This window comes from Cetorhinus maximus, chromosome 14, assembly GCF_964194155.1.
Source record: "Cetorhinus maximus chromosome 14, sCetMax3.hap1.1, whole genome shotgun sequence".
NCBI lineage: Eukaryota > Metazoa > Chordata > Chondrichthyes > Lamniformes > Cetorhinidae > Cetorhinus > Cetorhinus maximus.
Genome location: NC_135892.1, coordinates 113,446,204 through 113,460,107, shown reverse-complemented (window position 1 = coordinate 113,460,107; position 13,904 = coordinate 113,446,204). Strand labels below are relative to the sequence as shown.

Genomic DNA, 13,904 nt, shown 5'->3' with positions numbered 1-13,904 from the left:
AAAGACCCTCAAAAAAATATTTTGTCCCCTCCCTGGTCAGACCCACGCTGACTGGCTGGGCTCTAAGACAGCAGACCTGTCACAAAGTCAAATAACAATATAGCCACTATATAACAGTCTCATGTTTCCAACTTGGCAAGGTACCAAGTTGCATCCACATCTCCCAAGGAGTGTGAGATATTTTACACACTTGCAGACAGGAATAAAGAAGGAGAGATAAAAAGATTATTTGTGTTTAATGTTCACAGCACCAACAAAATCACTTTCAGCATCTGGTAAAACCACAACTTTTCTTCAGTAACTGAAATTTTTAATGTCCAAAGTAAAAGGTTAAACAAAACAAGTGAAAAAGAAAAGGAATGAAATTTGTCCAGCTGCAGGGACACCAGCTATACAGTGCAATAACCCTGGTAGAATGTCATTCGATTCTGCTCGATCCCATCAAGATGTATTACTGAGTTTCAGTGTCCAACCCCACTGACAAGGTAGTTGTCTGATGTTGAGACTGGGCAGCGTTACCAGCAGTCCCTGCTCTCCAGTCTTCTCCCATTGCAGAGGTTCAGCGTATCCAACGAGGTTTACCTTATTTATAAAAATAATCCACATGTATAAACACAATGATATGAAAGTTGGATTGAACTGTGCTTAATGGGATATCACTCAATTATGTATGGTTAAATAATTCAAACCTTTGTTTTTTCTGCTGTAACATGGGGAGCACCAAGGGTCAGCTGTCCCAGTTTTGGCCAGTTGAGGAATATCGCATAAACCACTCCTTCCTCAGCTGCAGACGTGTACCTGGCAAAACAGATAATCCACCTTCAGGATACAAAGTGTCTCCAACAGTTAACAGCGCCCAACCTCACACATTTAGAATGGAAACGTGTGCCCAGGTAACCAATGCCACCTCCAAGGTTGGAGACCAGAGGCATTAAGGAAGATGGGACAAAGGCACCTATGTGGAGTTAGGTTGCAGATCAGCCATGATCTCACTGAATGGAGGAGCAGGTTCAAGGGGCTAATCGGCCTCTTCCGTTTCGAATGAAAAGTAAGCAGATCAAAATGCTGGGTGAGAGAATCGGTTGAAAGGAATGCTTAACATGTCACCCTGTTCCAAGGACTCTTTTTTTTTGGCTGCCTTTAGAATTGGGCCTTGAAATACAACAGGTGAGATTACACAGCAAGGTCCCAAAACAAAAGTGAGATAAATGGCCAATTAAGTTGTTTTAATGATATTGGTTGGGGATAAATATGGATCAGACCACCCCTGCTCTTCTTTTAATCATGCCGTGAGATCTTTTATGTCCACCCAAGAGGCCCAAGGGGCCTCGGTTTACAGTCTCAACTGAAAGGTGGCACTTCCAACAGTGCTGCACTCCCTCAGCCTGGATTTTGTGCTCAAGTCTCTGGAGTGGAACTTGAAAACACAACCTTCTGACTCGAAGGTGGGAGTGTTAACCAATGAGCCGTGGCTGAAGCCAATGTGTTTCACACCTTGTCAATGATATTATGTGTCTAAAGCCCCTTTTCCATGCTGCGTTCTTTATAACCCTACCAAACCCCGGGGGTGATAGTGTCGTTCTGGTTTCTCCAAGTCTTTGTGTTGTATATCGCCTCTCCGTTTACTTGTAGCCACTGTCCCATCTGCTGCAGCCTCTCCGCAAAGATGGGGAGTATCCGCCCATCGTGAGTGGGCCCAATGTTCATTAAGAGATTTCCTCCACAGGAAACGGTTTCGACCAGGGTCTGAAAGGAGAGAGCAGTGAAAGTAGCAACGCTCTTCACAGACAAATCTTCAGTAAATATTTTTCAATCTGTTGTCACACAGCATAGTGATGTTCGTCTCAGTGGAACTCCTCCTCAAAATGCGATATCACGAGAAGAAAGTACTTAGTCACCTAGTCCTAATATTTACCCTTAACCTTTGGCCCATAGGATATATGGTACAGGATTAGGCTATTCAGCCCAAAAAGCCAATGCTGGCTCAGTGTAAATTTTTTGGCTTGATAATGCTACTGTAAAGCTGTTTTACGACATTAAAGGTGCTATATAAATGTAGGCTGGAGTTTGTTCTCCGCTAGTATATCGCAAAATGTTCCCACAGTGAATCAGCAACCTGTTTCACATTGCAAATAATTTTCCTTCCGTTGACATATCTCACCCTAAATTTTCATTTTTCATTTAGAGAGGGGTAAAGATCTCCAACAGACCAGTTATAATCCCTCGTGGACTCTGACAGTGTAACTGATCTAAATTATAAACCTTCTATTTCAGAGCGACTTCAAATTTAACAATGGGACTGTCTTAGTGCCAATTGCCGGTTTGCACCATTCCATTACATCCCTATTGGTTGGCTCTTGAAGATCTCCCATCCCATTGGTCCACAGAGTTGCCAGTGAAGTAAGCTGCACCAATCAGAATGATCAGACATTGGTCAGGCCGCGATCAAACCTGCAATCTCACTGGTTGACAACCCCATCAATGAAATGCATCCCACCAATCAGCAGGCCCAATACAGGCCAATCAGTAATAAAGATAGATGCCCAGGGGACTGAACAGGGATGCTTAGATACATAAAGAGAGAGGTAGAGGGCTAGAGGATTACAATGAGAGAGTGACAGAGCTAGAAGTAGGTGGATGTAGAAGGAACAGTATAAAGAGATAAAGAGAGACACAGGCAGTCAGAGAAGGACATAGATAAAAAAAAAAGCTTTGCATCTATATAGCACCTTTCACAACCACTGGACATTGCAAGGTGCCAATGAAATGTTTTTGATGTGTCATCACCTTCACAATGTAGGAAACACAGGAGCCAATTTGCACTCAGCAAACTTCCACAATCGGCGACATGATAATGACCAGCTAATCTGTTTTAGTGATCATGATCGAGGAATAAATATTGGCCAGGGCAGTAGGGGGACTCCCTTGTGCTTCTTCAAAAGAGTGGTATGAGATCTTGTATGTCCTCCTGAGAGGGTAGACAGGACCTCGGTTTAACATCTCATTCGAAAGATGGCATTTCCAGCAGTACAGCGCTCCCTCGAATGCTGCAATAGAGAGTGTCACTCATAACTTGTGTACTGAAGTCCTGGAGTGGGGATCCAGGATTTGATCACAAAACTCAATCTGTATCGGATAGATAGATATGTTTTACATTTACAAATAGACAACAAGGCAGGCAGACTGCGACATAGAGGCCGGGATTTTACATGGAGACAGTGGCCCTAAAAGCCAGCCGAAAGTCAGGGAAAGCCTGTTTCCACTAGGCCCTGGAAGCCATAACTCAATTTGACATGGTTCAGGCCATGGTTGCTGCAGTCGTGGCTTCCAGCCCTCTGAGGCAGGATGTCCCGCCTCCTAGAGCTGCTGGCCAATCAGAGGCTGACAGCTCTTCAGTCCCAGCAGCACCACCAATGAGGTGATCCAGAATGCAGGGTAACTGAGGGCCAGGGCTCCCCAAGGACCAATCAGGCAGGCCCTGGTGATGGGGGAGGCTTGGGGAGTCGATTCCGAGGGGAGGGGTGGGGGAGGGGAGGGGGCTTCCATCAGGGTGACCCTTGCTATTGTGGGGGGCCCTCCTGGGATACAGGGTGCCCAGTCAGGAGAGTAAAATACCAGCGGCTGAAGCCCCTGGTGGTCATTAATTGGCCACTTAAGGCCCTCAATCGGCCTCAGGGTGAGCAGGTCACTCACCAATTACACTGCTGCTGGTAAGCAGGAAGGTGACAGGCTCAGCACCCCCTCTGCCAGCCCACCCAATTTTACATCCTCCTGCCTTTGGACTGCCAGCCCACTCCAGAGGCACGTGGAAATCCAGCCAGACAGACAGACAGACAGACAGACAAACAGAGACCGACAGGTATGTTTTACTTTCACCAGTTGTTCTATCGAAAGATAATCACTGAGCTTTGCCTCTCTCCTGTATCCCCAGGATTTGCTGTCTATGGTCATGCAGTTCTCCCATTTATGAGCCAGGAGGTGGCCTGGATTATACCGATCGGTACATGTGTAGAAGCCGCCATGTTTGCAGATTGTGCCGTAACCCCAGCGGTCATTAGTTACAACCGTCTTCCCAACTGGACTAGAATAACAATAACAGAGCAGAGATTAGCTGTGTATAATCGAAGGCCTCAGACATTTTATATACAGCTTTCCTCACCCTAAATAACAAAATGAGTGAGCCAATTATGTATTTACAACAAGCCGACAGCTTCATGGTCTCACTTACTGATACCAGATTCTTACCTCTCTATGAAATTGGGTAAATACTGCGGGGGTGGGAGGGGGGTGGAATTTGCAGGGATATGGGGCAAGTGTGGGGGGGGCGGGTGGAAGTGAGTGGACTAACTGGATTGGTCTTCAAGTGAGCCAGAACAGACTGTTGAATGGCTGAATAGCCCCATTCTGCGCTATATTATCCTACAGTTCTATATTTTTATAAACTGAGCTGCCATTCTCTAAATCTTTAGCCCAGGCCTCAGCTTGCTAATTCAGTAACATCATCACTATGCTCTGCCTTGCACACGGAGGGCCTGAAATTCCAACAGCAGAGGTGAATGCTAGGTCCCCTGAAGTAGAGAGGGGCTGTGTGGGGAGAGAGGCTGGCTACAGTGCCAGCTCCACAGTCCAGTTACAAACTTACAGCAGGACTGTGGCAAATATTAGAACCTGTGTTCCAGCGAACAGACAGTGCAAAAACAACAGCAAAGGTGATGTGACATCATTCGGGAGAATGAAAGCCCTTTTAGCAATAGCGAATCTCCTGTGGTTTAAGCGCTTTCTCTTGTCAAAAAGCTTTAATTTTTTTTTTCCACAGTTGAATGTTGATGCATTCCTGGGTACCAGGGGTTATCACGTAATGGAATTCTAGTTAACACCAACTCATTCTGGTGCCTCATACTTACTGACATAGAGGCCCCGATGTTAAAGAGAAAGGGGTCAGACACGAGCATAGAAATGAAGGCAAAGCAGGAGAGTCCAAGTCCTGGACAACAGGCCGATCTCCGCGTTTACATCAGTTGTCTCGACTGTGCTGTGGGTGTGATCGGGGAGGGGAAGGGTGAAGGCCAGAGCAGGGCAGGCTCTTCTAGACGCTCATCACTGACCATCACTCAGGTTTCCAGTTAAACAATTAAATCCAGGTCCCACTGCCTTCCTGCTGCTGCTGTGCTCAGCTAGAAGAACAGACCAGTACCAAGACATGACAGGAAGGCAGTGGGATTGAAGGGGGAAGGCAATGGGATCAGAGGCAGGGAATGGGGTCAGAGGTGGGGAGAGGAATGGGATCAGAGGGGGGAAGAGAGTGGGGAGGAGTGGGGGGGAGAGACAGTACCCTTACTTTAATTTGCTGCCCCTGCCTAGTTTCTACCAGGTGAGAGGAGTTCAAATCAACGCAAGCCATTCACCTATGTACGCAGGTCCCTACCTGTGGTTATAGAGCCAATCCAGGAAGCCTGTGCTGTTCCAGTAGGAATCAGGTGCATCCCCATCCCCATCGGACCACAGGATTTCTGGCCGGTATTTGTTCACAATTTCATACAGCTCGGGCAAGCTCTTGGTTGTGGGGAACTTGTTGGTTTTAAACACATTGCCAGCATCTTCCAGGAAGGCTGGGTTAAACCACTCAAAGAGAGAATGGTACAGGCCAAATCTCAGCTTTGTCCTGTTTCGAACAGCATCAGCAAGTTCTCCGACAAGGTCACGGTGAGGACCGGTGTCAATCACATTCCAGTTCCAAGAATACTTGGATCCCCACAGTGTAAAGCCTTAAAAAAAATCACACATACAAGACCATCAACCTGAAACATACACTCCGTTTCTTCCCACAGTTGCTGCCAGACCAGTTGAATATTTCCAGCATGTTCTGTTTTTAATCGATGTTTTTGTAAATAGTACACTGAGTTTGTTCAAAGCACTTGAGCAGGTAGCTGAGAAGCCAAGGACATGGGGCTTATAGATTAAATGCAAGAGGATTAAAACAGAAGCCAGGCAAAACGTCTTCATGCGGACAGTTGCGAGGCTGTGGGATTCACTCCGGGTTAGCAGTTGAAGCAGTGACAACATTAACATTCAAGGTTAGACTGAAGACGGGGATGAAGGAAGAGGATGAAAGTATTTGGGAACAAAGTGGATGAACGTGATAATCACTATTTGCTTGCGGTGAGTTACCATTGCCACAAACCGACGGGACACCTCTGTCTTTTGATTTCTAGTTCTACATAAACGGAGCCAACTCAGAAACTGCATCGGGGTTGGATTAATATGAATATGAGGGAAAATTAGTCCTAATAAATTTTGCAAGGAGCTAAAATGCTTTGTGCTTATTAGAGTAGGAATAACAGCCCTGAGGTAAGAAACATTTCCATTTTTAGTAGTTGAGCATCAAGTAAATAGCAACAGTCACCATTTCACACTGACAGCTGGGCTCTCAATTCCTCTATCGTCTCAGTGCCACTCCCAATAACAATCGACAGGATTGCAGTCGCTCTACAATGTTGACGGAAACTCGTGTGGGAATAATGAGATCCTGTCAATAGTTTTTGCAAATCCTGCTGTAAGGAGCAAGGACTCAGGCGAATACATTCGCAAGGGACTCAGGTAGCAGCAGGGCTGAGTGGGCAGTGGGTGGCAAAGAGGTGCAGAGGAATAGGGAACTAATGGAGAGAGAGCTATATGAAAGTGAAATACATGGGTAATAAAAGGAAGTGAGGCAATGGATAGTAATGAAAAAGGGGAAGAAACTGGGACTGACACTTAGGTGGGGGAGGAGAGAGAGGGCCAGCATTTGCTTAGAACACACTAGAATTAGGAACAGGAGTAGGCCAATCTGCTCCTTGAGCCTGCTTCTCCATTTGGTAAGATCATGGCTGATAAGATTGTAATCTCAGTTTCACTTTCCTGTCTGCGCTCTATAACCCTTGAATCTCTTGTCGATCAAAAATCTATCCCAGGGTAGAGAAGAGAGTACCGGGGTGGGTGGAAGTGCGGGATGGTGATAAAAGTGTTAGTTTGGAGTGATGGAATGGCAGTAGAGTCTCAGTCAAATGGAAGGGAGAGAGGACGAAGAATTAGTGAGCAAAAGTATACTAATCCACTACCTTAAACATTCACCTCCTCCACCACTGACACACAGTAGCAGCAGTGTGTACCCACCTACAAGATGTGCTGCAGCAGCTCACCAAGGCTCCTTCGACAACGCCTTCCAAACCCACGACCACTACCATCTAGAAGGACAAGGGCAGCAGATAGATGGGAACACTACCGCCTGGAAGTTCCCCTCCAAGTCACTCACCAACCTGACTTGGAAATATATCGCTGTCCCTTCACTGTCACTGAGTCAAAATCCTGGAACTCCCTCCCTAACAGCACTGTGGGTGTACCTACACCACATGGACTGCAGCAGTTCAAGAAAGCAGCTCACCACCACCTTCTCAAGGGCAACTAGGGATGGACCTTGCCAGTGATGCCCACATCCCATGAATGAATAAATAATCATAAAAAAAATGACTGGAGGCCTCTCTACTCCATTTAAAATTAGACCACCTACCAGGATGATCCCACAGACAAAATGAAAAATAACTTCTACCTGAAGATACAGAGCTGAGAGTTAACAAACAACCTGCCCGCGTTCACATTATACTTCATGACCGGAAGGCCATCTGACACTCGCACCCTCCCTGCGGGGGTTTGGTACATCAGGGTAATGGATGTAAAGCCAGTGCATTGAATATCCGGTTACCTTCATGGTGTTTGGAAGTTAGAACAACATACTTGGCCCCTGAGGCACTGAGGAGGTCGGCCCATTCTGCTGCATCGAAGAAGGTAGCAGAGAACATGGGAGCAAAATCTGCATATGTAAATTCAGGCGGATAGTTTCTTTCCATAAAGTCGACATAGGGTTTCAATTTTTCTTTCTGCCAATAGTACCTGAAGAGAAAATACAAATAAGCCAAATGTCTTTAATTATGTCAGAAACTGTAATGAGAATGGTGATTGCTGTGGTGATTTCCATTTACAGGCACTCTCAAAAGCAAATGACCACCAGGCAAGTGTGGACCACAGTGAGTGACCACCAACCAAAACCTCACCACAGCGAGTGACCACCAAACAAGACTGGACCACAGTGAGTGACCACCAGCAAAAACCTCACCACAGCGAGTGACCACCAAACAAGACTGGACCACAGTGAGTGACCACCAGCAAAAACCTCACCACAGCGAGTGACCACCAAACAAGACTGGACCACAGTGAGTGACCACCAGCAAAAACCTCACCACAGCGAGTGACCACCAAACAAGACTGGACCACAGTGAGTGACCACCAGCAAAAACCTCAGCACAGTGAGTGACCACCAAACAAGACTGGATCACAGTGAGTGACCACCAGCAAAAACCTCAGCACAGTGAGTGACCACCAAACAAGACTGGACCACAGTGAGTGACCACCAGCAAAAACCTCAGCACAGTGAGTGACCACCAAACAAGACTGGATCACAGTGAGTAAGCATTGTCAAGAAGATATAATAATTCTCATAATATTATCGGAATTTGTGAAATAGAGTAATAAGTGGGATGTGTCTATCGGTGTCTGTGTGTGTGTGTGTGTGTGTGTGTGTGTAAGACTTAATTGAATTAGAAACAGCTAGTCTGGGTGCTTCTATGTAAGAAGTTAGGTTTGAAATGTTAATTAGGTAACCATGGGGAAGTTTAGAAACATAGGTGTCAAGGGAACATTTGCATTTTTAACTAAACTAGATGAGATTGTTTTCAAAGGAGGGGTGAAATGTGTCAACTAGCCAGGTGAAGTTCAGAAACAGTGAACAGTGTGTTTATTTTCCCAAAGGTTACTGATAAAGCTTAGTGCTACGAGAGATTTTTATTATCGGGGGATAAAGTCCAAAGACATAGTGAAACAATGGGTATTTGCATTCAAAGGGAAAAATATGTATAAAGAAGCAAAGGCTGTTATGTAAGGGTAGGCATTTTAAGATCTTACAAATGTGAAAAAACCTTCAGAATTTATGCCTCAAACTGCTGTCTCCAAAGAACTGAAGTTAACTAAACTCACTTTGAATTCAACTTGTTCAGGGTATCATGTTTCTTTGCCTGGGTCTTTTAAAATCTATGTTGTTTAGGGCAAACAAAGCATGGGAATACACGATGAATGGTAGGACCCTGGGAAGTACCGATGATCAGAGGGACCTTGGTGTGCATGTCCACTGGTCCCTTAAGGTAGTGGGACAGGTAGATAAGGTGGTTAAGAAGGCATATGGGATACTTGCCTTTATTAGCCGAGGCATAGAATATAAGAGCAGGGAGGTTATGCTGGAACTGTATAAAACGCTGGTTAGGCCACAGCTAGAGTATTGCGTACAGTTATGGAATCTGCATTATAGGAAGGATGTGATTGCACTAGAGAGAGTGCAGAGGAGATTTACCAGGATGCTGCCTGGGCTGGAGAGTTTTAGATATGAGGAGAGATTGGATAGACTGGGGTTATTTTCCTTGGAGCAGAGGAGATTGAGGGGGGACATGATTGAGGTGTATAAAATCATGAGGGGCATAGATAGGGTAGACAGGAATGAACTTTTCCCCTTGGTGGAAGGATCAATAACCAGGGGGTATAGATTTAAGGTAAGTGGCAGGAGGTTTAGAGGGGATGTGAGGAAGAATTTTTTCACCCAGAGGGTGCTCACTGCCTGAAAGGGTGGTAGAGGCAGAAACCCTCATAACATTTAAGAAGTATTTGGATGTGCTCTTGCAGTGCCATGGCATACAAGGCTATGGGCCTAGTGCTGGAAAATGGGATTAGAATAGTTAGGTATTTGTTTGATTGGCGCAGACTCGATGGGCCGAAGAGCCTTTTTCTGTTATATAGACCTCTTTGACTCTATGACTATGTTGCCTTAACGAAAGTGTAACTGGAAGTTAGATTGATTAGGGGATTTAGAAGTTATCATAATAGTAATTTGCAGATCCATGTATGTATTTAAAAACCATTTCTCTTATTAATAAATGTTTAATCTAGTTTTGTAAAAACGTACAAGACTTGGTGATCTTATTGCTACTGAATTCAAGGCACGCATCTCAAAATTTATACAAATTGAAAATTAGTTGTGACAGTTGTTTCAAGTTTCCTTCTGGGATTTGAACAGCTCAGCATTTACCATCTGCTGTGTCACAACACCATCAACTGAGACTGGACCACAGTGAGTGACCACCAACCAAAACCTCACCACAGCGAGTGACCACCAAACAAGACTGGACCACAGTGAGTGACCACCAACCAAAACCTCACCACAGTGAGTGACCACAAAACAACACTGGACCACAGTGAGTGACCACCAGCAAAAACCTCACCACAGCGAGTGACCACCAAACAACACTGGACCACAGTGAGTGACCACCAGCAAAAACCTCACCACAGCGAGTGACCACCAAACAACACTGGACCACAGTGAGTGACCACCAACCAAAACCTCACCACAGCGAGTGACCACCAGCAAAAACCTCACCACAGCGAGTGACCACAAAACAAGATTGAACCACAGTGAGTGACCACCAACCAAAACCTCAGCACAGTGAGTGACCACAAAACACTGGATCACAGTGAGTGACCACCAACCAAAACCTCAGCACAGTGAGTGACCACAAAACAACACTGGACCACAGTGAGTGACCACCAGCAAAAACCTCACCACAGCGAGTGACCACCAACCAAAACTTCAGCACAGTGAGTGACCACAAAACAAGACTGGACCACCGTGAGTGACCACCAGACAAGACTGGACAATGACCAGCAACCACTGACCAGATGTCTTCAGGCCAAATGAACTCTTGATCAGGGGTGTTGCTTATGGGAGCCTTGAGAGCAGGAAATCCCCGAGAGAGTTCCGGTGTGTAATACTGGGGGAGGTATCAAAATACCCAGGGGGAGGTGATGGCATAGTGGTATTGTCGCTGGACTAGTAATCCAGAGACCCCTGAATAATGTTCTGGAGACCTGGGTTTGAATACTGCCAAGGCAGACGGAGTATGAATTCAATAAAAACCTGGAATTAAGAGTCTAATGATAACCGTGAAACCATTGTTGTAAAAACCCATTTGGTTCACTAATATCCATTAGGAAAGGAAATCTGTCATCCTTGCCTGGTCTGGGCTACACGTGAGTGCAGACCCACAGCATCAGTGGTTGACTCTTAGATGCCCTTTGAGCAAGGGGCAACTAGGGATAGGCAATAAATGCTGGCCTAGCCAGCGATGCATGAACGGATAAAGGAAAATCACGGAAGTAACAAAAACAGCCTTCGCTAATGGTGTAAACAAGTGAAGTAACAGAGGAGGGTTTCAGAGAGAAGAGGGGACAATGATGAACGTTTTTTATTTACATCCTGACTCACCAGAACCACTCACTGCCGAAGCTGGGCACCGAGAACACTCCCCAGTGAATGAAGATGCCAAACTTGGCTTGGTCATACCAGGGGGGCAGGGGACGCGAGTCAATCGCCTCCCAGCTCGGGGCTGGCACTGGTTGTTGAGCTTGGCTGCGGATGACTGACAGGTGCAGGCAGATCAGGGCCAGGTACCGGCAGCAAACTCTGCCGCTCAGGGCAGCGGAGCCCATCGCACTGACACCAGAAAGGCTTGGAACCATCTCCACCAGGAAATGCCAGGGGAGAGGCGTTGCCCGCTGCTATTTGCGGTGCATTTCCGCTGGGTCCTGCAGCGCACCGCGTCCCCTTCACCCTCCCATCGGGAGCACTAGGAACGAGAAGAGAGCTTTGAAACCGCTGTGCACCTCACATTTCACTGTTGCTGGCCCGACACCAATGCTGAACTCGAGCAACAGCTTATTTGTCCATTTTTATAAAAGCTGTTCATTAATGTTTGGATAGAATAATAAGGGGTTATGCCAATCTTGACAAAATTGAACATTCATTACTGTGGCATCAACGGGAGGTCATTCAGCCCTCTGGCCTGTTCTCCAATTCAATTAGATCATAGCTGCCCAGGTCCTTAATTCCATTAATTCGCCTAGGTTTCATATCCTGTAATGCATCTGCCGAACAAAAATCTATTAATCTCAGTTTTGACATTTTAAATTGACCTCCCAGCTTCAACAACTGACTCAGGATGTGGCGATGATGCCAGCTGACTACTTTGGGAATGAAGATAGATTTGAGATAGGAAATAGGACAGTGGGGCAAAGGTGATCGCAGGATCAAAGAATCACAGAATTGTTACAGCGCAGAAGGAGGTCATTCTGCCCATCACATCTGCACCAGCTCTCTGAATGAGCAATTCATTAGTGCTGCTCTCCTGCCTTCACCCCATAACCCTGCACATTCTTCCTTTTCAGATAACAGTCTAATTCCCTTTTGAATGCTTCGATTGAAGCTGCCTCCACCACACTCTCAGTAAGTGCGTTCCAGACCTGCCTGTGCATTCCAGACCACAGTGACAATCACCAAGCAAGACTGGACCATAGTGCAGACCACCAACCACTCGCTGAGTGAAAAGCTTTTTTTTCGTGTTACTTTTGCTTCTTTTGCCAATTACTTCAAATCTGTGCCCTCTCGTTCTCGATCCTTCCATCAATGGGAACAGTTCCTCCCTATCTACTCTGTCCAGACCCTTCATGATTTTGAATACCTTTAACAAATCCCCTCTCAGTCTTCTTTTTTCCAAGGAAAACACTCCCAACGTCTCCAATCTTCATAACTTAATTTCTTCGTCACTGGAACCAATCTGATGAATCCTTGCTGCACTGTCTCCAATGTCTTCAATTCCTTCCTAAAGTGCGATGCCCAGAACTGGAATTACTACACGAGCTGAGGTCTTATACAAGTTCAGCTCCTTGCTCTTATACACTATGCCCCTATTAATGAAGCCCAGGATACCATATGCTTTTTTAACTGCTCTCTCAACCTGTCCTACAACCTTCAATGACACGTACACCCAGGTCCCTCTGCTTCTGCACCCCCTTTAGAATTGTACCATTTATTTTATATTAACTCTCCATGTTCTACCTAGCAACATGAATCACTTCACATTTCTCCACATTGAATTTCATCTGCCACCTATCTACCCACTCCACCCAACTTGTCTATGTCCTTTTGAAGTTATACACTGTCCTCTTCACAGCTCATAATGCTTCCGAGTTTTGTATCATCTGCAAAGTTTGAAATTGGATCCTGTGCACCAAGGTCTCGGTCATTAGTACATAACAGGAAGAGTAAAGGTCCCAACACTCGCCCCTGGGGAACTCCACTACAAACCTTCCTCCAGTCTGAGAAACATACATCAACCACTGCTCTCTGTTTCCTGTCACTCAGCCAATTCCATATCCATTTTGCTCCTGTCCTTTTTATTCCACGAACTATAATTTTGCTCACAAGTCTGTTGTGTGGCACTGTATCAAATGCCTTTTAGAAGTCCATGTACACCACATCAACAGCACTGACCACATCAACCCTCTCTGTTACCTCTTCAAAAAATTCCAGTAAGTTAGATGATTTTCCCGAAGAAACCCATGTTGGTTTTCCTTAATTAACCTGTGTTTGTCCAAATGACTATTAATTTTGTCCCAAATTATTGTTTCTAGAAGTTTCCCCACCATCAAAATTAAACTGACTGGCCTGTAGTTGCTTGGCTTATCTTTACAACCATTTTTGAACAAAGATGTAATGTTTGCAAATCTCCAGTCCTCTGGCACCACCCCTGGGTCTAAGGAAGACTGAAAAATTATGGCCAGTGCCTCTGCAATTTCCACTCCTTTCAGTATCCTTGGATGCTTCTCACCTGGCCCTGGTGCCTTGTCTACTTTAGGTATAGACAACCTACTAATATCTCCTCCATTTAGTTTCAAACCCTTCTCGTGGCTGAATTTCCTTCTCTTTCACCATG

General features: G+C 45.6%; 1 protein-coding gene across 1 annotated transcript; it reads right to left on the bottom strand.

The window, feature by feature from the left end:
• Window positions 1-220: 220 nt before the first annotated feature.
• Window positions 221-11,667, bottom strand: fuca2 (alpha-L-fucosidase 2). Its single transcript, XM_078557517.1, has 7 exons — window positions 11,399-11,667; window positions 7,739-7,926; window positions 5,426-5,765; window positions 3,871-4,081; window positions 1,556-1,746; window positions 690-798; window positions 221-582 (listed from the first exon to the last, which is right to left on the bottom strand). Exons 1-7 carry the CDS (start codon window positions 11,650-11,652, stop codon window positions 442-444), a joined length of 1,434 nt encoding a protein of 477 aa, XP_078413643.1. The 5' UTR covers window positions 11,653-11,667; the 3' UTR covers window positions 221-441.
• Between the last annotated feature and the right edge of the window lie 2,237 nt (window positions 11,668-13,904).

Coding starts and splice junctions, on each gene's coding strand:
- fuca2 (XM_078557517.1), bottom strand. CDS start 11,652: ATGGTTCCAAGCCTTTCTGGTGTCAGTGCGATGGGCTCCGCTGCCCTG. Junction 7,927..11,398: donor TTCGGCAGTGAGTGGTTCTG/GTGAGTCAGGAT, acceptor TTTTCTCTTCAG/GTACTATTGGCAGAAAGAAA. Junction 5,766..7,738: donor AACTTCCAAACACCATGAAG/GTAACCGGATAT, acceptor ATTTTTTTTAAG/GCTTTACACTGTGGGGATCC.